Source organism: Salvelinus fontinalis, chromosome 20, assembly GCF_029448725.1.
Source record: "Salvelinus fontinalis isolate EN_2023a chromosome 20, ASM2944872v1, whole genome shotgun sequence".
Classification (NCBI taxonomy): domain Eukaryota; kingdom Metazoa; phylum Chordata; class Actinopteri; order Salmoniformes; family Salmonidae; genus Salvelinus; species Salvelinus fontinalis.
Genome location: NC_074684.1, coordinates 35,501,368 through 35,517,106, shown reverse-complemented (window position 1 = coordinate 35,517,106; position 15,739 = coordinate 35,501,368). Strand labels below are relative to the sequence as shown.

At 56.1% G+C, this 15,739-nt stretch overlaps 1 protein-coding gene across 4 annotated transcripts in view; it reads right to left on the bottom strand.

Annotated features, from left to right (window-relative positions):
- Positions 1–530: 530 nt before the first annotated feature.
- LOC129817780 (signal-induced proliferation-associated 1-like protein 1) overlaps positions 531–15,739 on the bottom strand; it is a 286,608-nt gene continuing 271,399 nt past the window's right edge. For all 4 annotated transcript variants that reach the window (XM_055873334.1, XM_055873338.1, XM_055873335.1 and 1 more), the window contains 4 exons: positions 14,983–15,135; positions 14,576–14,693; positions 10,701–10,779; positions 531–2,362 (listed from right to left, as the gene is read on the bottom strand). In XM_055873334.1, the coding sequence (XP_055729309.1) occupies positions 2,219–2,362; positions 10,701–10,779; positions 14,576–14,693; positions 14,983–15,135 (494 nt within the window). In that variant the 3' untranslated portion in view covers positions 531–2,218. The remainder of the gene's footprint in view (positions 2,363–10,700; positions 10,780–14,575; positions 14,694–14,982; positions 15,136–15,739) is intronic.

Below are 15,739 nucleotides of genomic sequence, written 5' to 3'. Positions count from 1 at the left end.
TCTGGTAAACAGGAACAGGAAGTCAGGCTGTTTATTGCTTTTAAAACACCGTTCTGTTAGCAATATAGTCCTGATTTCAGCCAGGTCATCTGGTTTCTCTCTGCTGTTGATGATGACTTGGTTTTTTAACGGACGTGGAAGGAAGTTTTGCTGTCGGGTTTGGTCAAAGTGTCACAAGCACCTACAATGGATTCTGAGACTGAGGATGCCGGATGTTTCTGAGGGGGGGTCAGAGTGTGTTTGGTTTGGGGGGGGGGGGTCAGAGTGTGGTTTGGGGGGGTCAGAGTGTAGTTTGGTTTGGGGGGGGGGGGGGTCAGAGTGTGGTTTGGGGGGGGTCAGAGTGTAGTTTGGGGGGGTCAGATGTGGTTTGGGGGGGTCAGATGTGGTTTGGGGGGGTCAGATGTGGTTTGGGGGGGTCAGAGTGCGGGTTGGGGGGGTCAGAGTGCGGGTTGGGGGGGTCAGAGTGCGGGTTGGGGGGGTCAGAGTGCGGGTTGGGGGGATCAGAGTGCGGGTTGGGGGGGGGGGGGGGCAGAGTGTAGTTTTGGGGGTCAGATGTGGTTTGGGGGGGTCAGAATGTGGTTTGGGGGGGTCAGATGTGGTTTGGGGGGGTCAGAATGTGTGTGTGGTTGGGGGGTAGCTTGGAGTGCTAGGTATCGGGGCTCGGACGTAACACATTACTAGTCAATGACACTAGTCGGAGGGCAATATGGTGGGAGAAAAGTCCAACAAAACTCCAACTGACAAAAGACCTATTTTTCCAGACTCTTGGAAAGTTCTCTGGAAACACATGCTTGTCAATGCCCTGGTCCACAGCAGTACAGATACAATCCCTTAGTCAGAATGTCCAGTATTCCATAGACACCCAGTTAACCCAGTAGGTACCTGGATCGCTGGCTCTTCAATCTCTCTACTTGGTTGGTCCAATAGAAACGGGTTGAAGGTGATGATCTCTATGTTTAGTTCCCTTGTAAGTAGAGGAATGTGATTGGACAGAAAACAGCAGGCAGGGCTGTCTGTCTATTCCCTCCACTGTCTGTCTGTCTGTCTGTCTGTCTGTCTGTCTGTCTGTCTGTCTATTGGGATAGTTGTAGACAGAAGTAGCATCAGGGTTTGGAGAGGAGGAGGAGAGAAGGAGGAGAGAGGGAGGAGAGAAGGAGGAGAGAGGGAGAGGGAAGAGAGAAGGAGGAGAGAGGGAGAGGGAAGAGAGGAGGAGAGAAGGAGAGGGAGGAGAAAAGGAGAGGGAGAGGGAGGGAGAGAAGGAGAGAGGGAAGAGAAGGAGAGAGGGAAGAGAGAGGAGCGATTCCAGTTTCCACAGGGGCTGTTACAGTTAGTGTGGTCTATGTTCTGAGGCCTCAGCTGAAGAGATGTACTGTACAGACACTGAGGCTATCTGGGTAAACATAACTCTCTCTCTGTCTTCCTACCACTCCCAGAGTGAAGTCAGCTCAGACATTGTGGGAGGAGACGAGGGGGGAACGCTCAAGTCTTCTGAGCTCCAGCAGTACTGAAACCACATCACAAATACACACCTCCTCAGCCAGTGTGTGAGCACAGTATTATTTAACATAAGAACATTGTCCTTCTAGGCTCTGGTCCTGAGTGTGAGAAGGGAACTTTACTGAAGACCGAGGGTAAGAAGGAGACATGGGGGTTGGAATACATCCTTCACCGAGGGTAAGAAGGAGACATGGGGGTTGGAATACATCCTTCACCGAGGGTAAGAAGGAGACATGGGGGTTGGAATACATCCTTCACCGAGGGTAAGAAGGAGACATGGGGGTTGGAATACATCCTTCACCGAGGGTAAGAAGGAGACATGGGGGTTGGAATACATCCTTCACCGAGGGTAAGAAGGAGACATGGGGGTTGGAATACATCCTTCACCGAGGGTAAGAAGGAGACATGGGGGTTGGAATACATCCTTCACCGAGGGTACGAAGGAGACATGGGGGTTGGAATACATCCTTCACCGAGGGTACGAAGGAGACATGGGGGTTGGAATACATCCTTCACCGAGTTCCAGGGAGAAGGGGAAATGGTTTTGGGGTGGTTGGCACTGGTCCCTTTGTTTGGCTAGAGTCGAGGACAATCACTTTCTCTCTTCCTCTTCTCACTCTCTTCCTCTTCTCCCTCTCCTCCTCCTCTCTCTCTCCTCCTCTTCTCCCGCTTCCTTTCATCACTTCCTCCTCCTCTTCCTCCCCTCTCCTCTCTCTCTGTCTCAGTTCATGTCGATGGTGTTGAAAACCCACTCCGTGAACTTCTTGAGTTTGGCAGCAGAGCTCTGGGACTCCTCCTGCAGCCGCTGGTTATCTTCCCATAGCATCTTGATCTGTAGATGGAGACGCTGCTTCTCCTCACGCTCCTACAAGGAGGGAAGGAAAGGAGAGGGAGGAGGGAGGGAGGGAGGGAAGGAAAGGGAGAGGGAGAAGGAGGGAGGGAAGGAAGGAAAGGGAGGGAAGGAAATGAGAGGGAGAAGGAGGGAGGGAAGGAAAGGAGAGGGAGGGAAGGAAATGAGAGGGAGAAGGAGGGAGGAAATGAAAGGAGAGGGAGAAGGAGTAAGGGAAGGAAATGAGAGGTGAGGGAAAGGATAGGGAGGGAAGGAAAGGAGAGGGAGAAAGAGGGAGGGAAGGAAAGGAGAGAAAAGGAGGGAGGGAAAGAAGGAAAGGAGAGGGAGTAGGAGAGGGAGGGAAGGAAGGGAGAGGGAGAATGAGGGAGAGAAGGAAAGGAGAGGGATAAGGAGGGAGGGAAGGAAAGGGAGAATGAGGGATGGAAGGAAAGGAGAATGAGGGAGAGAGAGGGAAGGAAAGGAGAGAGGGAAGGAAAGGAGGGAGAGGGAGGGAAGGAAAGGAGAAGGAGAGAGGGAAGGAAAATAGAGGGAGGAGGGAGGGGAGGGAAGGAAAGGAGAAGGAGGGAAGGAAAGAAGGAAAGGAGGGGGAGGGAGGGAAGGAAGGAAAGGAGAGGGATAAGGAGGGAGGGAAGGAAAGGTAGAATGAGGGATGGAAGGAAAGGAGAATGAGGGAGAGAGAGGGAAGGAAAGGAGAGAGGGAAGGAAAGGAGGGAGAGGGAGGGAAGGAAAGGAGAAGGAGAGAGGGAAGGAAAGGAGAAGGAGGGAAGGAAAGAAGGAAAGGAGGGGGAGGGAGGGAAGGAAGGAGAGGGAGGGAGAAGGAGGGAGGGAAGGAAGGAAAGGAGAGATAATGGGAGGGATAGAGAAGTAGAGGGATAGAGAGAGGTAGAGGGAGAAGGAGGGTGAGAGAGGGGGGGGTGGGATGGATTGGAGAGGGAGGAGGGATTGGAGAGGGAGGAGGGAGGGGTAGAGTAGGAGGTTGGGAGGGAGGGATTGGAGAGGGAGGAGGGATAGAAGGAGGAGGGATGGGGAGAGAAGGAGGGTGGGAGGGATTGGAGAGGGAGGAGGGATGGGGAGAGAAGGAGGGATGGAGGGATTGGAGAGGTAGGAGGGATAGAGGGATGAGGGTGAGAGGAGGGAGGGGGAGAGAAGGAGGGTGGGAGGGATTGGAAGGGGACAAGGGATAGAGGGAGGGGAGAGAGAGGAGGGGGAGGAGGGGTAGAGGGAGAGAGAGGGGGAGGGAGAGATAGGAGAGGGAGGGGGGATAGAGGGAGGAGGGTGAGAGGAGGGAGGGGGAGAGAAGGAGGGTGGGAGTGATTGGAAGGGGACAAGGGATAGAGGGAGGGGAGAGAGAGGAGGGGGAGAGATAGGAGAGGGAGAGAGAGGGGGAGGGAGAGATAGAAGAGGGAGGGGGGATAGAGGGGGGAGGGAGAGATAGGAGAGGGAGGAGAGATAGAGGGAGAGAGAGGGGGGGAGAGATAGGAGAGGGAGGAGGGATAGAGCGAGAGAGAGGGGGAGGGAGGAGAGATAGAGGGAGAGAGAGGGAGGGAGGAGGGATAGAGGGAGAGATAGGAGAGGGAGGAGGGATAGAGGGAGAGAGTGGGGGGAGAGGAGGGATAGAGGGAGAGATAGGAGAGGGAGGAGGGATAGAGGGAGAGAGGGGGAGGGAGGAGGGATAGAGGGAGAGATAGGAGAGGGAGGAGGGATAGAGGGAGAGAGAGGGAGGGGGAGGAGGGATAGAGGGAGAGAGAGGGGGAGGGAGGAGGGATAGAGGGAGAGAGAGGAGAGGGAGGAGGGATAGAGGGAGGAGGGATAGAGGGAGAGATAGGAGAGGGAGGAGGGATAGAGGGAGAGATAGGGGGAGGGAGGAGGGATAGAGGGAGAGATAGGAGAGGGAGGAGGGATAGAGGGAGAGAGAGGGGGAGGGAGGAGGGATAGAGGGAGAGATAGGAGAGGGAGGAGGGATAGAGGGAGAGAGAGGGGGAGGGAGGAGGGATAGAGGGAGAGAGAGGGAGAGGGAGGAGGGATAGAGGGGGAGAGAGGGAGAGGGAGGAGGGATAGAGGGAGAGAGAGGGAGAGGGAGGAGGGATAGAGGGAGAGAGAGGGGGAGGGAGGAGGGATAGAGGGAGAGAGAGGGGGAGGGAGGAGGGATAGAGGGGGAGAGAGGGAGAGGGAGGAGGGATAGAGGGAGAGAGAGGGGGAGGGAGGAGGGATAGAGGGAGAGAGAGGGGGAGGGAGGAGGGATAGAGGGAGAGAGAGGGGGAGGGAGGAGGGATAGAGGGAGAGAGAGTGAGGGGAGGAGGGATAGAGGGAGAGAGAGTGGGGGGAGAGATAGGAGAGGGAGGAGGGATAGAGGGAGAGAGAGGGGGAGGGAGGAGGGATAGAGGGAGAGATAGGAGAGGGAGGAGGGATAGAGGGAGAGAGAGGGGGGGGAGGAGGGATAGAGGGAGAGAGAGGGGGAGGGAGGAGGGATAGAGGGAGAGATAGGGAGGGAGGAGGGATAGAGGGAGAGAGAGGGGGAGGGAGGAGGGATAGAGGGAGAGATAGGAGAGGGAGGAGGGATAGAGGGAGAGATAGGAGAGGGAGGAGGGATAGAGGGAGAGAGAGGGAGAGGGAGGAGGGATAGAGGGAGAGAGAGGGAGGAGGGATAGAGGGGGAGAGAGGGAGAGGGAGGAGGGATAGAGGGAGAGAGAGAGGGAGGGAGGAGGGATAGAGGGAGAGAGAGGGGGAGGGAGGAGGGATAGAGGGGGAGAGAGGGAGAGGGAGGAGGGATAGAGGGAGAGAGAGGGAGAGGGAGGAGGGATAGAGGGAGAGATAGGAGAGGGAGGAGGGATAGAGGGAGAGAGAGGGGGAGGGAGGAGGGATAGAGGGAGAGAGAGGGGGAGGGAGGAGGGATAGAGGGAGAGATAGGAGAGGGAGGGAGGAGGGATAGAGGGAGAGATAGGAGAGGGAGGAGGGATAGAGGGAGAGAGAGGGGGAGGGAGGAGGGATAGAGGGAGAGAGAGGGAGAGGGAGGAGGGATAGAGGGAGAGATAGGAGAGGGAGGAGGGATAGAGGGAGAGATAGGGAGAGGGAGGAGGGATAGAGGGAGAGATAGGAGAGGGAGGAGGGATAGAGGGAGAGAGAGGGGGAGGGAGGAGGGATAGAGGGAGAGAGAGAGGGGGAGGGAGGAGGGATAGAGGGAGAGAGAGGGAGAGGGAGGAGGGATAGAGGGAGAGATAGGAGAGGGAGGAGGGATAGAGGGAGAGATAGGAGAGGGAGGAGGGATAGAGGGAGAGAGAGGGGGAGGGAGGAGGGATAGAGGGAGAGAGAGAGGAGAGGGAGGAGGGATAGAGGGAGAGAGAGGGGGAGGGAGGAGGGATAGAGGGAGAGAGAGGGGGAGGGAGGAGGGATAGAGGGAGAGAGAGAGGGGGAGGGAGGAGGGATAGAGGGAGAGAGAGAGGGAGGGAGGAGGGATAGAGGGAGAGATAGGAGAGGGAGGAGGGATAGAGGGAGAGAGAGGGAGAGGGAGGAGGGATAGAGGGGGGGAGGGAGAGATAGGAGAGGGAGGAGAGATAGAGGGAGAGAGAGGGGGAGGGAGGGAGGGAGGAGGGATAGAGGGAGAGAGAGATAGGAGAGGGAGGAGAGATAGAGGGAGAGATAGGAGAGGGAGGAGGGATAGAGGGAGAGAGAGGGAGAGGAGGGAGGAGGGATAGAGGGAGAGAGAGAGGGAGGGAGGAGGGATAGAGGGGGAGAGAGGGAGAGGGAGGAGGGATAGAGGGAGAGAGGGGGAGGGAGGAGGGATAGAGGGAGAGAGAGGGGGAGGGAGGAGGGATAGAGGGAGAGAGAGGGGGAGGGAGGAGGGATAGAGGGAGAGATAGGAGAGGGAGGAGGGATAGAGGGAGAGAGAGGGAGAGGAGGGAGGAGGGATAGAGGGAGGAGGGATAGAGGGAGAGAGAGAGGGAGGGAGGAGGGATAGAGGGAGAGATAGGAGAGGGAGGAGGGATAGAGGGAGAGATAGGAGAGGGAGGAGGGATAGAGGGAGAGAGAGGGAGAGGAGGGAGGAGGGATAGAGGGAGAGATAGAGGGAGGGAGGAGGGATAGAGGGAGAGAGAGGGGGAGGGAGGAGGGATAGAGGGAGAGAGAGGGGGAGGGAGGAGGGATAGAGGGAGAGATAGGAGAGGGAGGAGGGATAGAGGGAGAGAGAGGGGGAGGGAGGAGGGATAGAGGGAGAGATAGGAGAGGGAGGAGGGATAGAGGGAGAGAGGGGGAGGGAGGAGGGATAGAGGGAGAGAGAGGGAGAGGAGGGAGGAGGGATAGAGGGAGAGAGAGAGGGAGGGAGGAGGGATAGAGGGAGAGATAGGAGAGGGAGGAGAGATAGAGGGAGAGAGGGGGAGGGAGGAGGGATAGAGGGAGGAGGGATAGAGGGAGAGAGAGGGAGGGAGGGAGGAGGGATAGAGGGAGAGAGAGGGAGAGGGAGGAGGGATAGAGGGGGGGAGGGAGAGATAGGAGAGGGAGGAGGGATAGAGGGAGAGATAGGAGAGGGAGGAGGGATAGAGGGAGAGATAGGAGAGGGAGGAGGGATAGAGGGGGGGAGGGAGAGATAGGAGAGGGAGGAGAGATAGAGGGAGAGAGAGGGGGAGGGAGGAGGGATAGAGGGAGAGAGAGGGGGAGGGAGGAGGGATAGAGGGAGGAGGGATAGAGGGAGAGAGAGAGAGAGATAGGAGAGGGAGGAGGGATAGAGGGAGAGAGAGGGGGAGGGAGGAGGGATAGAGGGAGAGAGAGGGGAGGGAGGAGGGATAGAGGGAGAGAGAGGGGAGGGAGAGATAGGAGAGGGAGGAGAGATAGAGGGAGAGAGGGGGAGGGAGGAGGGATAGAGGGAGGAGGGATAGAGGGAGAGAGAGGGAGGGAGGGAGGAGGGATAGAGGGAGAGAGAGGGGGAGGGAGGAGGGATAGAGGGAGAGAGAGGGAGAGGGAGGAGGGATAGAGGGAGAGAGAGGAGAGGGAGGAGGGATAGAGGGAGAGAGAGGGGGAGGGAGGAGGGATAGAGGGAGAGATAGGAGAGGGAGGAGGGATGGGGAGAGGAGAGAGAGGGAGGAGGGATAGAGGGAGAGAGAGGGGGAGGGAGGAGGGATAGAGGGAGAGAGAGGGGGAGGGAGGAGGGATAGAGGGAGAGATAGGGAGAGGGAGGAGGGATAGAGGGAGAGAGGGAGGGAGGGAGGAGGGATAGAGGGAGAGAGAGGGGGAGGGAGGAGGGATAGAGGGAGAGAGAGGGGGAGGGAGGAGGGATAGAGGGAGAGAGAGGGAGGAGGGATAGAGGGAGAGAGAGGGGGAGGGAGGAGGGATAGAGGGAGAGAGAGGGGGAGGGAGGAGGGATAGAGGGAGAGAGAGGGGGAGGGAGGAGGGATAGAGGGAGAGAGAGGGGGAGGGAGGAGGGATAGAGGGAGAGAGAGAGGGAGGGAGGAGGGATAGAGGGAGAGATAGGAGAGGGAGGAGGGATAGAGGGAGAGAGAGGGGGAGGGTGGAGGGATAGAGGGAGAGAGAGGGGGAGGGAGGAGGGATAGAGGGAGAGAGAGGGGGAGGGAGGAGGGATAGAGGGAGAGAGAGGGGGAGGGAGGAGGGATAGAGGGAGAGAGAGAGGGGGAGGGAGGAGGGATAGAGGGAGAGAGAGAGGGAGGGAGGAGGGATAGAGGGAGAGATAGGAGAGGGAGGAGGGATAGAGGGAGAGAGAGGGAGAGGGAGGAGGGATAGAGGGGGGGAGGGAGAGATAGGAGAGGGAGGAGAGATAGAGGGAGAGAGAGGGGGAGGGAGGGAGGGAGGAGGGATAGAGGGAGAGAGAGATAGGAGAGGGAGGAGAGATAGAGGGAGAGATAGGAGAGGGAGGAGGGATAGAGGGAGAGAGAGGGAGAGGAGGGAGGAGGGATAGAGGGAGAGAGAGAGGGAGGGAGGAGGGATAGAGGGGGAGAGAGGGAGAGGGAGGAGGGATAGAGGGAGAGAGAGGGGGAGGGAGGAGGGATAGAGGGAGAGAGAGGGGAGGGAGGAGGGATAGAGGGAGAGAGAGGGGGAGGGAGGAGGGATAGAGGGAGAGATAGGAGAGGGAGGAGGGATAGAGGGAGAGAGAGGGAGAGGAGGGAGGAGGGATAGAGGGAGGAGGGATAGAGGGAGAGAGAGAGGGAGGGAGGAGGGATAGAGGGAGAGAGAGGGGGAGGGAGGAGGGATAGAGGGAGAGATAGGAGAGGGAGGAGGGATAGAGGGAGAGATAGGAGAGGGAGGAGGGATAGAGGGAGAGATAGGAGAGGGAGGAGGGATAGAGGGAGAGAGAGGGAGAGGAGGGAGGAGGGATAGAGGGAGAGAGAGGGGGAGGGAGGAGGGATAGAGGGAGAGAGAGGGGGAGGGAGGAGGGATAGAGGGAGAGAGAGGGGGAGGGAGGAGGGATAGAGGGAGAGAGAGGGGGAGGGAGGAGGGATAGAGGGAGAGATAGGAGAGGGAGGAGGGATAGAGGGAGAGAGAGGGGGAGGGAGGAGGGATAGAGGGAGAGATAGGAGAGGGAGGAGGGATAGAGGGAGAGAGAGGGAGAGGAGGGAGGAGGGATAGAGGGAGAGAGAGAGGGAGGGAGGAGGGATAGAGGGAGAGATAGGAGAGGGAGGAGAGATAGAGGGAGAGAGGGGGAGGGAGGAGGGATAGAGGGAGGAGGGATAGAGGGAGAGAGAGGGAGGGAGGGAGGAGGGATAGAGGGAGAGAGAGGGAGAGGGAGGAGGGATAGAGGGAGAGATAGGAGAGGGAGGAGGGATAGAGGGAGAGAGAGGGGGAGGGAGGAGGGATAGAGGGAGAGAGAGGGGGAGGGAGGAGGGATAGAGGGAGGAGGGATAGAGGGAGAGAGAGAGAGAGATAGGAGAGGGAGGAGGGATAGAGGGAGAGAGAGGGGGAGGGAGGAGGGATAGAGGGAGAGAGAGGGAGAGGGAGGAGGGATAGAGGGAGAGAGAGGGGGAGGGAGAGATAGGAGAGGGAGGAGAGATAGAGGGAGAGAGGGGGAGGGAGGAGGGATAGAGGGAGGAGGGATAGAGGGAGAGAGAGGGAGGGAGGGAGGAGGGATAGAGGGAGAGAGAGGGGGAGGGAGGAGGGATAGAGGGAGAGAGAGGAGAGGGAGGAGGGATAGAGGGAGAGAGAGGGAGAGGGAGGAGGGATAGAGGGAGAGAGAGGGGGAGGGAGGAGGGATAGAGGGAGAGATAGGAGAGGGAGGAGGGATAGAGGGAGAGAGAGAGAGAGGGAGGAGGGATAGAGGGAGAGAGAGGGGGAGGGAGGAGGGATAGAGGGAGAGAGAGGGGGAGGGAGGAGGGATAGAGGGAGAGATAGGAGAGGGAGGAGGGATAGAGGGAGAGAGGGAGGGAGGGAGGAGGGATAGAGGGAGAGAGAGGGGGAGGGAGGAGGGATAGAGGGAGAGAGAGGGGGAGGGAGGAGGGATAGAGGGAGAGAGAGGGAGGAGGGATAGAGGGAGAGAGAGGGGGAGGGAGGAGGGATAGAGGGAGAGAGAGGGGGAGGGAGGAGGGATAGAGGGAGAGAGAGGGGGAGGGAGGAGGGATAGAGGGAGAGAGAGAGGGAGGGAGGAGGGATAGAGGGAGAGATAGGAGAGGGAGGAGGGATAGAGGGAGAGATAGGAGAGGGAGGAGGGATAGAGGGAGAGATAGGAGAGGGAGGAGGGATAGAGGGAGAGAGAGGGAGAGGGAGGAGGGATAGAGGGAGAGAGAGAGAGAGGGAGGAGGGATAGAGGGAGAGAGAGTGGGAGGAGAGATAGGAGAGGGAGGAGGGATAGAGGGAGAGAGAGGGGGGGGAGAGATAGGAGAGGGAGGAGGGATAGAGGGAGAGAGAGGAGTTAGAGATTAACAACATTGTATAACAGATTGTATCTAAAACACTGGGAATGACACAACTTGCTGATTCACTAAAAGGACAGAAAACTGTGTGTGACCAAGTTTGTTCCAACACTCGTTGCTCATATCCCTGAGCCATCATATGCAGATACCTCACTGTCCTAAGTCAAACATGAGAAAACAGTAGGCAGCTTTGACAAACGTAGAGATCGGACGCAGCTAAAGTTTCAGAAAGGACAGTGGGTTGAGCAGAAGTTTGAGTGTGTACGTGTGAGCTAACACACACACCAGTCTGTTCATCCAGAGTCGTCCATTAGTCTGATCGTTGTTGTCTTCATGGTTCGTTTCTGAGTTAAAGTGCATGTATTGACTTGTGTGGTTACTGACGGCCATTTTCCCATCAATTTGCTGAAACGACGAGAGAGCGAGAGGACACTTATGTTGTGTGTTGTGTGTGTTGGTGTGTGTGTGTGTGTGTGTGTGTGTGTGTGTGTGTGTGTGTGTGTTACCTTCTTCAGGTCATCCTGCAGCATCCTAACCATGGCTTCCAGCTTTGTCAACTTCCTCTCCAAACCTGCAGGACCCTCACTGGGGAAAGAGTGACGAACACACATCCGACCACATGAAATCTGGCATCATCTAATAACACATCTAGAAATAACTATGAGTAGTCAGGATGTGAGATCTGGCATCATCTAATAACACATCTAGTAATAACTATGAGTAGTCAGGATGTGAGATCTGGCATCATCTAATAACACATCTAGAAATAACTATGAGTAGTCAGGATGTGAGATCTGGCATCATCTAATAACACATCTAGAAATAACTATGAGTAGTCAGGATGTGAGATCTGGCATCATCTAATAACACATCTAGAAATAACTATGAGTAGTCAGGATGTGAGATCTGGCATCATCTAATAACACATCTAGTAATAACTATGAGTAGTCAGGATGTGAGATCTGGCATCGTCTAATAACACATCTAGTAATAACTATGAGTAGTCAGGATGTGAGATCTGGCATCATCTAATAACACATCTAGTAATAACTATGAGTAGTCAGGATGTGAGATCTGGCATCATCTAATAACACATCTAGAAATAACTATGAGTAGTCAGGATGTGAGATCTGGCATCATCTAATAACACATCTAGAAATAACTATGAACATGCATCGTTTCTTCAAACCTTCAGAAACTATTTCAAATAATTGCAGTCTCTTTCAACAGCTGTGTGACAAGCAGGATTATAAGCAGGAAAATACTGCCACCACTGTCAACATGAATGGAGAGGAAGTGTGGGTTACCTGGGTGAAGGCCAGACTGTATCTGGTGTGGGTTACCTGGGTAGAGGGCCAGGCTGTATCTGGTGTGGGTTACCTGGGTGAGGGCCAGACTGTATCTGGTGTGGGTTACCTGGGTGAAGGCCAGACTGTATCTGGTGTGGGTTACCTGGGTGAAGGCCAGACTGTATCTGGTGTGGGTTACCTGGGTGAGGGTCTGGCTGTATCTGGTGTGGGTTACCTGGGTGAGGGCCTGGCTGTATCTGGTGTGGGTTACCTGGGTGAAGGCCAGACTGTATCTGGTGTGGGTTACCTGGGTGAAGGCCAGACTGTATCTGGTGTGGGTTACCTGGGTGAGGGCCAGACTGTATCTGGTGTGGGTTACCTGGGTGAGGGCCTGGCTGTATCTGGTGTGGGTTACCTGGGTAGAGGGCCAGACTGTATCTGGTGTGGGTTACCTGGGTGAGGGCCAGGCTGTATCTGGTGTGGGTTACCTGGGTGAGGGCCAGACTGTATCTGGTGTGGGTTACCTGGGTGAGGGCCTGGCTGTATCTGGTGTGGGTTACCTGGGTGAAGGCCAGGCTGTATCTGGTGTGGGTTACCTGGGTAGAGGGCCAGACTGTATCTGGTGTGGGTTACCTGGGTGAGGGTCTGGCTGTATCTGGTGTGGGTTACCTGGGTGAAGGCCAGACTGTATCTGGTGTGGGTTACCTGGGTGAGGGCCAGACTGTATCTGGTGTGGGCTACCTGGGTAGAGGGCCAGACTGTATCTGGTGTGGGTTACCTGGGTAGAGGGCCAGACTGTATCTGGTGTGGGTTACCTGGGTAGAGGGCCAGACTGTATCTGGTGTGGGTTACCTGGGTAGAGGGCCAGGCTGTATCTGGTGTGGGTTACCTGGGTGAGGGCCAGGCTGTATCTGGTGTGGGTTACCTGGGTAGAGGGCCAGACTGTATCTGGTGTGGGTTACCTGGGTGAGGGCCAGGCTGTATCTGGTGTGGGTTACCTGGGTAGAGGGCCAGGCTGTATCTGGTGTGGGTTACCTGGGTGAGGGCCAGGCTGTATCTGGTGTGGGTTACCTGGGTGAGGGCCAGGCTGTATCTGGTGTGGGTTACCTGGGTAGAGGGCCAGGCTGTATCTGGTGTGGGTTACCTGGGTGAGGGCCAGGCTGTATCTGGTGTGGGTTACCTGGGTGAGGGCCAGACTGTATCTGGTGTGGGTTACCTGGGTGAGGGCCAGACTGTATCTGGTGTGGGCTACCTGGGTAGAGGGCCAGACTGTATCTGGTGTGGGTTACCTGGGTAGAGGGCCAGACTGTATCTGGTGTGGGTTACCTGGGTGAAGGCCAGACTGTATCTGGTGTGGGTTACCTGGGTGAAGGCCAGACTGTATCTGGTGTGGGTTACCTGGGTAGAGGGCCAGGCTGTATCTGGTGTGGGTTACCTGGGTGAGGGCCAGGCTGTATCTGGTGTGGGTTACCTGGGTGAGGGCCAGGCTGTATCTGGTGTGGGTTACCTGGGTGAAGGCCAGACTGTATCTGGTGTGGGTTACCTGGGTGAAGGCCAGACTGTATCTGGTGTGGGTTACCTGGGTGAAGGCCAGACTGTATCTGGTGTGGGTTACCTGGGTGAGGGCCAGACTGTATCTGGTGTGGGTTACCTGGGTAGAGGGCCAGACTGTATCTGGTGTGGGTTACCTGGGTGAAGGCCAGACTGTATCTGGTGTGGGTTACCTGGGTGAGGGCCAGGCTGTATCTGGTGTGGGTTACCTGGGTGAGGGCCAGGCTGTATCTGGTGTGGGTTACCTGGGTGAAGGCCAGACTGTATCTGGTGTGGGTTACCTGGGTGAAGGCCAGACTGTATCTGGTGTGGGTTACCTGGGTGAAGGCCAGACTGTATCTGGTGTGGGTTACCTGGGTGAAGGCCAGACTGTATCTGGTGTGGGTTACCTGGGTGAAGGCCAGACTGTATCTGGTGTGGGTTACCTGGGTGAGGGCCAGGCTGTATCTGGTGTGGGTTACCTGGGTGAGGGCCAGGCTGTATCTGGTGTGGGTTACCTGGGTGAGGGCCAGGCTGTATCTGGTGTGGGTTACCTGGGTGAAGGCCAGACTGTATCTGGTGTGGGTTACCTGGGTGAGGGCCAGGCTGTATCTGGTGTGGGTTACCTGGGTGAAGGCCAGACTGTATCTGGTGTGGGTTACCTGGGTGAGGGTCTGGCTGTATCTGGTGTGGGTTACCTGGGTGAGGGTCTGGCTGTATCTGGTGTGGGTTACCTGGGTGAAGGCCAGACTGTATCTGGTGTGGGTTACCTGGGTGAGGGTCTGGCTGTATCTGGTGTGGGTTACCTGGGTGAGGGTCTGGCTGTATCTGGTGTGGGTTACCTGGGTGAGGGTCTGGCTGTATCTGGTGTGGGTTACCTGGGTGAGGGCCAGGCTGTATCTGGTGTGGGTTACCTGGGTGAAGGCCAGACTGTATCTGGTGTGGGTTACCTGGGTGAAGGCCAGACTGTATCTGGTGTGGGTTACCTGGGTGAAGGCCAGACTGTATCTGGTGTGGGTTACCTGGGTGAAGGCCAGACTGTATCTGGTGTGGGTAACCTGGGTGAAGGCCAGACTGTATCTGGTGTGGGTTACCTGGGTGAAGGCCAGACTGTATCTGGTGTGGGTTACCTGGGTGAAGGCCAGACTGTATCTGGTGTGGGTTACCTGGGTGAGGGCCAGGCTGTATCTGGTGTGGGTTACCTGGGTGAGGGCCAGGCTGTATCTGGTGTGGGTTACCTGGGTGAGGGCCAGGCTGTATCTGGTGTGGGTTACCTGGGTGAGGGCCAGGCTGTATCTGGTGTGGGTTACCTGGGTGAAGGCCAGGCTGTATCTGGTGTGGGTTACCTGGATGAGGGCCAGGCTGTATCTAGTGTGGGTTACCTGGGTGAGGGTCTGGCTGTATCTGGTGTGGGTTACCTGGATGAGGGCCAGGCTGTATCTGGTGTGGGTTACCTGGGTGAGGGCCAGGCTGTATCTGGTGTGGGTTACCTGGGTGAGGGCCAGGCTGTATCTGGTGTGGGTTACCTGGGTGAGGGTCTGGCTGTATCTGGTGTGGGTTACCTAGATGAGGGTCTGGGTAGAGGACCAAGCTGTATCTCCAGGCTGGGCTGTGTCTGGTGAGGGCTGGAGGCTCCACTACCTCTGGGGTTAGAATCACTGAACACAAACCCTCTCTGGACTGGACGGAGAGAGGAAACACACAGAGAGACAAAGAGAGACACAGAGAGACAGAGACAGAGAGAGAGACAGAGAGAGAGACAGAGAGAGAGACAGAGAGAGAGACAGAGACAGAGACAGCGACAGAGACAGACAGAGAGAGAGAGAGAGAGAGAGAGAGAGAGAGAGAGAGAGAGAGACAGAGAACAGAGAACAGATTATGGGTATTATATTTGGGTATAATCCAGTTATAACTTCCATTGTATCAAAGGAAGCCGTATAAATCTAAATACATATTAGACTGTAATTACTCTCAAAGGTGCTGGCCACATCCACCAGATGGGTCCAGTCCAGGGGGTTGTCCCTGCTCTCAGAGGGGGGGAGGGGCATCAGCTCCTGGGGCAGGGGGTGGCGCTGACGCTCAACCATCTCAGCCAATGACGTGTCAGACGCAGACAGGTCACCTGGAGAAACAGCACAGGGGGGGACAGGTTAGGGGCCCGGAGACATGACTAACCACTAGAAGACAGACTTGGTGATAATGTTGTCCAACCATGTAACTCCTCCCTTAGCACGTTGCTCTTTTATATTTGTACTAGAACATGGTGGTATTTCTACCAGCAGAGGGCAGCAGACACACAGCTGCAGCACCAACCAGCATCACAACACCATGCTCACAAAGCTCTCCATCGAAGCTTCACATGTCATTCCAAGTAGTCCACTGTCCACAGTTGTATTTTAGAAACCAATGACCCTGTTAATATATCCTGCAGTTGAAATTGGAAGTTTACATGCACCTTATCCAAATACATTTAAACTCAGTTTTTCACAATTACCTGATATTTAATCCTAGTAAAAATTCCCTCTCTTAGGTCAGTTAGGTTCACCACTTTATTTGAAGAATGTGAAATGTCGGAATAATAGCAGAGAGAATGATTTATTTAAGCTTTTATTTATTTCATCACATTCCCAGTGGGTCAGAAGTTTACATACACTCAATTAGTATTTGGTAGCATTGCCTTTAAATTGTTTAACTTGGATCAAACGTTTCGGGTTGCCTTCCACAAG